This window comes from Epinephelus lanceolatus, chromosome 16 (genome assembly GCF_041903045.1).
Source record: "Epinephelus lanceolatus isolate andai-2023 chromosome 16, ASM4190304v1, whole genome shotgun sequence".
NCBI classification, from domain to species: domain Eukaryota; kingdom Metazoa; phylum Chordata; class Actinopteri; order Perciformes; family Serranidae; genus Epinephelus; species Epinephelus lanceolatus.
In genome coordinates, this window is record NC_135749.1 from 2,980,739 (window position 1) to 2,990,827 (window position 10,089).

The 10,089-nt window shown below is 42.2% G+C and overlaps 1 protein-coding gene across 3 annotated transcripts in view; it reads left to right on the top strand.

Moving 5' to 3' along the window:
• Positions 1–9,328, top strand: part of nrsn1l (neurensin 1-like) — a 176,940-nt gene extending 167,612 nt beyond the window's left edge. For all 3 annotated transcript variants that reach the window (XM_078175446.1, XM_078175447.1, XM_033636556.2), the window contains 3 exons: positions 1,548–1,621; positions 4,126–4,278; positions 6,667–9,328. In XM_078175446.1, coding sequence (XP_078031572.1) covers positions 1,562–1,621; positions 4,126–4,278; positions 6,667–7,074 — 621 coding nt within the window. In that variant the 5' untranslated portion in view covers positions 1,548–1,561 and the 3' untranslated portion in view covers positions 7,075–9,328. The remainder of the gene's footprint in view (positions 1–1,547; positions 1,622–4,125; positions 4,279–6,666) is intronic.
• The last annotated feature ends 761 nt before the right edge of the window (positions 9,329–10,089 follow it).

Below are 10,089 nucleotides of genomic sequence, written 5' to 3' on the forward strand. Positions count from 1 at the left end.
AGTAAATGTATTTAGTTACTTTCTCCCACTGGGTGTGATTTATGGTCATAAAAACAGAACACAGGAAATAATATTGTAACCCATATCAAAGTTACATCAGTATCAGTGCTATATCGTGACCAGCTCTAAGATATGTTGTAAACATATAATCTAATTCATCACAATGGTCAAATGTCAAACTGCGAGTCAATTAACACTTTCAAATGGCATTTAAATCAAAGTATAAATATACTTTTGTATTTGTTATATCTGGTCCCTTATAGGATCCAGGTATGACTGCCACATGAATGTGTACACACCATATTAATGTCACAGCTTATCAAAATAGAGTTAATTTTAACACTGACAGGTAGTTTAATCATAATTATATCTTATATTATGAGAGGTAATTAGTGCTGTGAGAAGTAAGCAGTGACTGTATCAGTGAGAAGATGTCATGCAGTAGAAAGGTCACTAATCAGAGCTGCACACTTTCACTTAAAAGCAGGATTAGAAATAAAGTCACAGAAAGTTAAAGTTGTCCGTTGAACTCATGTTAAAGACTCTGCTGTGTATTCACTCCTCTAATTGTGTTGACATTCAGCACGAATAGAACCTGAAAGGTCAGATTGCTTCTTTTATAAGGAAACTCTAACCCAGCCAAAATAAATGGGATGTCAGTGCTATAATTTGTTGGAGTCTGGACACATTCAGTTTCTCCCTACAAGACTTTAAATGCTGTCTCTAAAAGCTTCGCTCAGTAAGGTGGAGCGAAGAAAGTCAGACACGACAAACTCCTGACGATCACCTGAAATTGAAGAGTTTGGATGTTCTGTGTTTTTTCAACTCTGTGCAGTCTCACACAGGATCTCTAGTTGCAGAAGAAGTTTACTTTCCCGTGTTTTTAATAGTGTTGATTTGCCTGCAACTTCCATTCACGAGGAGGCCAAGGCTCCCAAACACGAACCACATGGACTCACAGAGAGCTGGATTTTATTGGACAGACTTTGGTAACAGCTCATCCTGTCAGGTTCGAGACTCTGGCCGTATCGAAACCCAATCCTGAGCAGGATGTTCTCCTTTGCTGAGCACTGATTTGTTTGTCGAGGTCGTGTTTGAAATTGCAGTCAGGTTAAACTCAGCGTACAGTACAGCCTGAGATCAGCCGTGTGGAGCCGCGAAGAGAAACCGTTTGAAGGCAGAGAATGAAAGAAATCAATCAAACGTCCCCGGGAGAATAACAACAGAGGGACATGTGTGCATATATGCGTGTGAGGAAGAATAGAGTGTGCGCACACTCGCATCTGTGTGACTCATCCGTGGGTGGTAATAGAGCCACCTCAGGGCCACGGCAGCCGTCAATCGTTCACATGCGGCAACAATAACTGGGGCGACCTGACGACGCAGGCCCAGATTTATAACCAGCCTCCGAAGGGATGGAGGCTTTTATTGAGGGAAATCCATATTCAGCAGATAAACAGTGTTTGTGTTACAACAGCCTGACATGTGCACACACATCACACTGCACAGGACTCTGAATATGTATCACCCACTGTCTGCTCCTGTAGGTGTACAAGGTGTGATGGCGCTGTGCTCTGAGCCCTGTGTCTCCGGCTCAGGAGGAGAATCCTCCGGCAGTGAGGTGAGCTTCACTTTCTCTGGGTGATGACCTGTTTTTATATGATGTTATTACAGCTGGTCGTGTGATCAACAAACAGCAGATGCAGAGGACATGTGATATGCTCTGATAGCACTTCAGATTACAGCCCACACATTTCTCTGTAAATATTCTGTGTACCAACGAACCTGGAAACTACACAGTACTTAAAATGTCAAAGGGATGAAACAGGGAACTGCTTTATTTTACAGCCCACATACCCCAGACTGAAGACCTCTGCACCCTGAGTCCGTTTTTTTGTCAGAAATTGTCACATTTCTAAAAATGAATACGACCTCGTGTTTGCATGTTTGCACACTGACGCCCAGACTTTAGTCTGTCATTAAAGTTTTTGGAACAGGCGTGTTTCATATCCATCAGAGCCTTTGAAGAGCTGTTCGACAAGACAGAGAGACGGGCCGCACAGAATAACTTCAGAACTCAGATAGATCGTGTTCGGCAGGTCAGATAGTGATATTCAGGTGGATGATGACCGCACACAGACAGAGACAGAGACAGAGACAGAGATGGGGGACAGCTTCACTCCGTCTTGCAGCTGCAGTGCCAAATGCAAAAAAAATGGTGACGGATAAATAACTCCAGTGGAGAGAAGCAAGAGAGGAAATCTGTCTTTTCATTTAGTCTCATATTGCGATTTTTTGCAGCTCACAGAACAAAAAGAAAATGCATCAGAATCAGTGTGCAAGGTTTCTGTGCATTATGATTTTTGACAAACTAAAAAAATGCATCGGACACAGACTCAGTGCGCAAAGACTTTTACCCATAGATAACGGAGCTGCGTTCCACATTTCCATCACTTTGTGGTCGTGATAATAGTTGTTTACCGCAGCGTATCCTCATACAACAGTTTGTATGATATCTTACAAACAAACGCCCCATGACGGACGTTACATACCTAAAGCTACGTTACCTTATTATCACAAATGTACGGAGGTTAGGTTTAGGCAAGTTCAGTTACTAGCCCCTTTTACACTGCCAGATTTTCCGCAAATGTTGGGCCGTTTTGCCGGCAAGCTGCGAGCGTTTAGACACACAGAGCCGGATTGGCGAGTTGATCCGAGGTGCCCAATTTTCCACCTCGTAGGGTAGACATATTGGTGGAACCCTTTTATTTTAAACAGACCGAGGCGGCCTTCTGCAACGGGAGGGGCTGTTGATGACTTGTGGGAGGAGCTGATGATGACGCTGCACGTGCGAGCCACTGGCGGTGGATAAACAGGAAACAGCTGATAGCAGGAATTAGCGAGCAGCTAGTAACAAGAGGGAAACACAAACCTGACAGACGCTGTAAAGATGAGCAACTGGGGAGACAAGGAATTGTGCGCCCTCCTTGTCCTCGCAAACGAAGAGGCCATTAACCGTCAGATGACGGGGACGGTGAAGGACGGGCCGGCTTACGAGAGAATCGCTGAAGGACTGAACAGCCGCGGCTTCCCTCCCACGTCACTGTTTACGTCACACGCTGAGCTACACGTTTTGTTACTTGCTCACGCCCCCCATTGCCCCGAAAAAGGCACATTCTGTATAAACAAAAGTAGGTAGGCGGCATTTTGCTGCACTCCCCGATTTTGTTTTTATACTGCCAATGCTGAAAAAAGACTGATTGGGCTTTCCTGCAAATTTGCACAACTCCTGTTTAAAAAGGGCTAGTGTTTGGTTTAGGAAAGGAAATATGGTGATGACGAACAAATGCCTTAGCGTTTACTAAAAGTTCAAAGTTCACTGGCCGGTGATGGCCGTGGCCAAAGGCATTATATTTGTGGGACATCCATTCGTCCCTTCCTTGTGAACTCAATATCTCAAGATACCTGAAGGGAATTTCTTCAAATTTGGCACAAACGTCCACTTGAAGAATAAACTGATTAGAATGTTTTGGTCTAAGGTTCATTACGACCTCACAAAACATTTTTTTGGCCATAACTCAATTATTCATGCACTAATTATGACAAACTTGGCACAAATGTCTAACAGGACAAAATAATGAAGGTCAAAAGGTCAAAGGTCAGCTTGACTGTGACATCATCATGTTTTAACGTCATATCTCAGGAACAGAAGGGGAGACATTTGGTCAGATACTGAATTGGTGACTCTAATCTTGAAACTGTGCTGATTATGTAGATCTTCTGTGTGTGAAGCATCCATGTTTTCACTGACATGGATGGAGACTTGACTGACGCATGGAGGCGTACAACTGCAAGGAGGAAATTCTAGTTTTTGTCTTGTTACGCAGTAATAGTATCAGTGCACTCCATATTTAATAAAGAGGTTCACTTAGTGATCTTAAGCCCGAAATTACCCCCTCTTCCCTTTACCTTTTGTTCGTACATATTCATGCCAGTACAGGTACATATACATTTCACTGATACTCTGTTTGTACTGAATAATTGCACTATATTTTGCGGGCTGTGATCTAAAGTGTTAACTAGCAGATGTAATGACTGAGGATTTTATGCATGACATCCTTCCAGGCGGGTTCCAGCTGTCTTCAGTTTGGGGTTCGTTCCTATCTGCACCACTTCTACGAGGAGTGCTCGTCCTCCATGTGGGAGAGGGACCCAGAGGACCGGGGGTTCGTCCAGAGCCAGAGGTCAGCCCTGTGGTGGAACTCAGCAGTCTGGAAGGTATGGTCCAATCTGTCCACACGACTCTCCATCCTGTAGTCTCTGCTGCTCTCTGTCTTATTACTGTCTGTGTATTCAGTTTAATAAATGTAGTGGCACGACTGTAAGTTTCACTGCCTCCAAAATGAAATTATTTAAAGGACGTAATCATGTGTGGGGTTCAAAATGGGAACATAACAGTAAGAAAATCCATAAAATGCATAACAGACATTGTGATAATTATTGTGTCTGTCGCTGCGTCTTCAGTGCTGCTCAGCCTCTCAGGCATGTTCTGCATTATTTAGTAGAGAGAGACACAGCGTACCTCCCTTACTCAGTCCTACACTGATATGTCATATAAATAAATACCAGTCACAGACTAATTTAACACATATAACAGAGATTTAATTCACCACTGCTATCTGTTACATCCCAGGAGAAATCCTACAAGCACACAGGAAGTGATGCGTGTTGCTTTTCAGGTCTGAAACATAAGCGTAGCTCCCCGGGGAGATGGAGGTCAGGTATCCTCATTGTTCATAGAAAATTAATTCATCCTCTTTCGTATTAAACTGTTGACTGTAACAGTATAGTCTCTGAGTGATGTCCCTTAGGTGTATTTCTTCATGTCATTCTGTCTTTCAGTCCAGCCCATGTTCCCCATGACTCTCACAAGCTTTTTAAATCCAAATACAATAGTCATAATTCATTTATTGTCTTAAACAAAAACTGGCATTTATTTTTATGCTCAGTTTCTTGTTGTGTGGAGGACCAAAAGTGTCAAGGGAATAATAATTAAACCATTTAATTATTTATTTAATTGTACAATAAATAGCGTTAATAAATGTTTTTACAAATAATGTATAAATATAAAAATAAATGGACTATTATCATCACCATTTGATATTTTATTGGGCAAAAAAACATATAAATATTAAAAAAAATATACAAATAAAATTTTGATCCATTAATAAATATTTCAAATTACACAAACAACATAAAACAGTCAATACAAATGTCAGATTAAATGAATATCCAGTGCAGATAATGTACCTCTCATAAATGCCCATACTATGAGTAAAATGTGTCGACACATAATAAAAGGGAAATCCTCACTTAGGTAGCTGTGTTTACTCTTGTGCTCAAAATGATCTAAAGCTTAATTCTGAGATTATTCTATAAATAGTTTTCTAATAAATAATAAATAAAGCAAAGCAGAGTCCATTTCAAGTACAGATACAGATACAGATACAGATAATTTTGTTGGCTTAAAATCTTTTGCAGTTTAAAATGAGAAATAACTGGATTCACAAATTGAATTAGGAAAACAGATTTTAATCAGGTATTTAAAAGGCAGTTTCCTTTCCTATTTCCATTTCCCGCTCCTTTTCTTTTTCCCGTAGACCCTTTACATGACATCATGTTATCAGCTGGAGGTGCAGCTGCCCCTCCCCCACAGGGCTGTAGGCTACATAGGAGTGTTAAAATGTGTTTGTCTTGTTGTGTTATTGGGAGCCAGAATAGAAGGAGTCATGGCTCAAAACCAGCCGCCACTGCCCGTCAACAAAAACAAAGACAACTATGGTTAAATGTGATAAGACCAAAGGACTGGACGGAGGCCATCATCAAAAATGCTCCCACCGTTAGATGAGAAAGTCGCTGTGAAGCACTGAATGAAGGAAAATGTCAAGGGAACGTTCACAATTATTGGACGTCAAAACTGGAGCTCAGTATTGATTGATACAGTTACTATTTAATTAAATGCTGTATTACTCTTTCCCTGACACGTGTGGTCGTCCATATTGTCCTGCCACTATGCTGATGTTACTGTGACTGACTGACGTCAACTGGATCCATAATTAGTCCCTTCCTTGATAACAGCATCAATCAATTCAATTGATTATGTGCTGTTTTAAGCTTGCTGTGCGTGTAAAAGCCTTTAGTGCACGCCCCTTTTCAACAACATACAAAAGGATCCAGGTATAGTCAGATTTTTTTCTGCCTTTCTCCAAAATTAGACTTCCACACTCCCCATGCACTGCTGCTCCTCCCACTTCGAGCCCCACTGTTGGTTTTGGGAGGGCTGCAGACAGACATGTGCCACCTCTGTGACACATGGTGTCGCCTGTTAATTGTGCCTCACTGGTGTATTAACTCTGATATACTCATGTTATATTGTGCCAACTGTGCATTTTAAACTCAGTGCTAGTGGTATTTGTAAAGGCGAGGGATTGTATGTGAGCCTCCTGCTTATTTGGCAATTTGGATTTTTGTGCATCACACACAACAAGATGACCTTTCCTAACAAGAAGTGAAGAGCGCTGAGTAAATAGGAGCCGCCTATAGAAACAAAGAAAGGACCAGAGCTGCAGAATTTCCCACTTCTGGTTTCTGTCTCTTTCCCTCCAGGTGTCCTTGGCCCTGGGTCTCCTGATCCTGACTGCTGGTGTTGCCAGCCTGTCAGTCGGTTACTCCACTCCCCACAAAATTGAGTCGTTTGGAGAAGGGGACCTGTTCTTCGTGGACAACCAGGCCGTCAGCTTCAACAGGGGGCTGCACGTCAGCACTACGGCGGGGATCGGGCTCGCTTGTCTCGGCTCGGCCCTGGCGGCGATGGGGGTTGTGGTTTGGATTCTCCCCAGGGCCAACTTGAAAGAGAAGCTGTTCCACAGACCAGGGGAAGGGGGACGGAGAGGAGAGGCAAAGTGGAGGGCATTTAGGGATCCTGGGGATGTGGTGACGAAGCCGCCAGGTATAGAGGAGGGGAAGATACCCGTCACACTGTCGAAACTGGAAAGTGTGCAGCCCACTCCCTAGAAAAGATCCCTGCTGGGTTATATGGTGTACAGGCTTTTGTTTTTGTCCTGGGGCCTCATTTACCTGGTCTTTAAAGTGTCGTTCAGCGTTTAAATGGAGGTTGTTTCATGACCTGGATATTATTGTAACATAAACTTAAACATAAAGGTCTGAACATGGCAGGATTTAAACAAAATTTCACAATCAGAGGAGACAAAGTTAATCCGTGCAAATATTTGGTGTAGAATTGGCTTCGGTGAAAAGCCTGAGTCTTAAATTGATGGAGCTAATCTAGCTTATTGTAAACTGACCGTTAGCAAGCTGATCAGCTTGGTGAGCTTTATCCTCCCTCTTCAGTATGTTTTTATGAGTTAAATGTTGTACAGTGGTGACTAAATGCCAGGGAGAGCAACCAGAACAAGGAGAGAAACTGGAGAGAAGCTATGAGCCGCTGTAACTGACTAGTGCTGGAATTAGCATGCTAACAGTTAGCTCACCAGCTACAACCTTTCACCAAGTAGTCCTGTGAGCAGTCAGTATGTCACCAGCCCAATCTGTTTCACATGAACGAGCAAATGTCACTTTGTGGTTTCAACGCGCTTTAGACAGGGTACACGGAGAGTGATATGTGAAATGACAACAACCTCTGAACGCCGCGTTATGTGGTGGTGACAGGAAATACGATCACTGCGTTTGTTACATATGGGGCAGCACAGTTGGGTTAAGTCAAAGAACGTGTTTTCAGTTAAGATAACTATGTTTGTGGCGTACAGTTTGCAAGCACATCATAAAGGTAGTCTACATAACGTAACGTGGCATAACCACAAAAAGGACGTTAAGTACGGTAAAGGTCAAAGAACTCTGACTTTTAGTTTCACACAGAACATGTGCAGTGGTCTCCTGGGTCAAAGTCCTGTGTGCGTTTGGTACCATCCACCACCCCGACCTCCTCTCTACAAGGACTCTCTTTCTCTGCACACTACCAACGGGGTCGTAACAATAACCACAGTGCATTGACGTCACTGAACCAGGGAATTCTTGTGTCCACCACAACAACAGATCCTAAATGACTTTCCACTGTCAACGATTCAGTTATTGTCATTGTTACGCAATTTTAGCACATGACATCACATGCTACCACCACATAATGCTGTGTTAAGAGGTCATGGTCATTTCACGTCTTTGCTTTAAACACCTACCTAGCTTTCAAAGCACAACTTGATCTGAATAGATCATAGCTATTTTTTTAAATAAATCTGAATTAAAATATATAAATGAGGCCCCAGGACTTCAGCCAGAGACCTTGAAGCTCTCTTTAACACCTCATACTACAGAACAGGGATTTAGTTGTTGACCATAGACTGTGTTCGTGCAGTGCACTCGTGTTATATTTGAAAATACAGTGAGTAATGTCCACCTCAGCACTCAGAGAGCAGAACCTTTATGACTGATGGTATAAAATGTGTTTATATCTCTCACTTTATTTTGTTGTATTTTTGCTCAATATATTTTTATTAATTATTTTTTTAAATAGTAATGGCACCAGCTTTCCCAGTAGATAGATCAGGTGGTGATGTTGCATGAGTAATATAGAAAACCTATGTTTCCATTCACATAATCTATATCCACACATGGATCACAGGATGTTCAGAAAGGTTGCTCACAGATGTATAAAAAGACTCATTAACATTTCTGTATCTACGTTTTCACATATCTCCACTAATGCTCAGCTGTATTCAACACATGTACAGCCACAGCGCTCGCCTGCTCACCCACACGCCTACACACAAATTCATGCTCCATTGACAATATCACCTATTTTCTCCTCACTGTATTCCGGCTCTGTAATTGCCTGCAAAGTGTCTCCAGGCAACAGTTGGGCTTCAAGTGCTTCATTCTCAACTCCGAACAAAGACTCGTCTCCGATTGGCCCAGCACTTCCCCGCTCTTTATTTTCACACCAATCAGATGATTTGTTTACTCGTGAACACAGTTAGTGGTGAAGCGCTGAGGTGAGAGGAATGTGCACAGGCACCTTAGAGGCCACCTGTTTGATTAGGTCCTCCAGTTTATTTAAATGAGTCTGAATAACAGAGAGAACAAGTCAGAAAAAAAGAATAATCATGATGTCCTGGTTGGTTACCTGCACTGATTCCTCTGGATGTTATTTTTGATGTTTATTTGTTTTATTGTTGCTATGATGGAGATAATGGAATAAAATGTGGATGAAGTGTCACTAGTGCAAACGGCCCAAATAAACTTGTGATCTGCATAACTAAAGCGTTTGGTACCACTTTATCAATCTGTTTGGCAAGAATATAAACTTATCTTAAACCAGCAGTTCATGATATTTTGATATTTATGCTCAAATGGGAAAGGTTGAAAGGGTGTCTTGTGGTGCTGCACCCAAGTCTGGAGATTTAATCAGTGTTTACCTGCTTTCAGTTAGGGCTGCCCAAATGTTCGTCGACGAGAAAGGCTATTAGTCAGCAAGATTTCATTGGTTGTTTAGTTGCAGAAGAAAAATAAAGATAAAACAAATGTGAAACAAACTCTATCAGGAGCTGCACCTTGTCAAAATAAATCCAAACCTATATGACTGGACCATGTGTGACTTTACTTTGAAAGGACAGACACAGGAAGTGTCCACGCTCAGCAGTCAGACAGGAGTCAGGTTAATCTCCAGGGCTGGTACCTGCGGTTATTCCACAGGCTAGTTAATAACATGTCGGGCAGGAAATCCAAAGTGTGGGATCATTTTGAGAAGGTGAAGGACGAACCCAAGGTGATATGTGAACTCATCTTCATTGGTCGACTACAAACATGACGTATCATGTGAAACATGGAAGTAGCTACATGCCCATTAGCCCACAGCGTCATTAACAGGCGGCTCGCTCAGTGTGTGACGTGCACTTGGAGATAAAATATAGGCCTATATTAATGAAGGTTCATTAGTACGGTTTGTATTTCTCTGTAATGTAGCACAGTGTTAACAATGTTACTGATACTATTCTTTCTCACACCTTCAACTCAAAC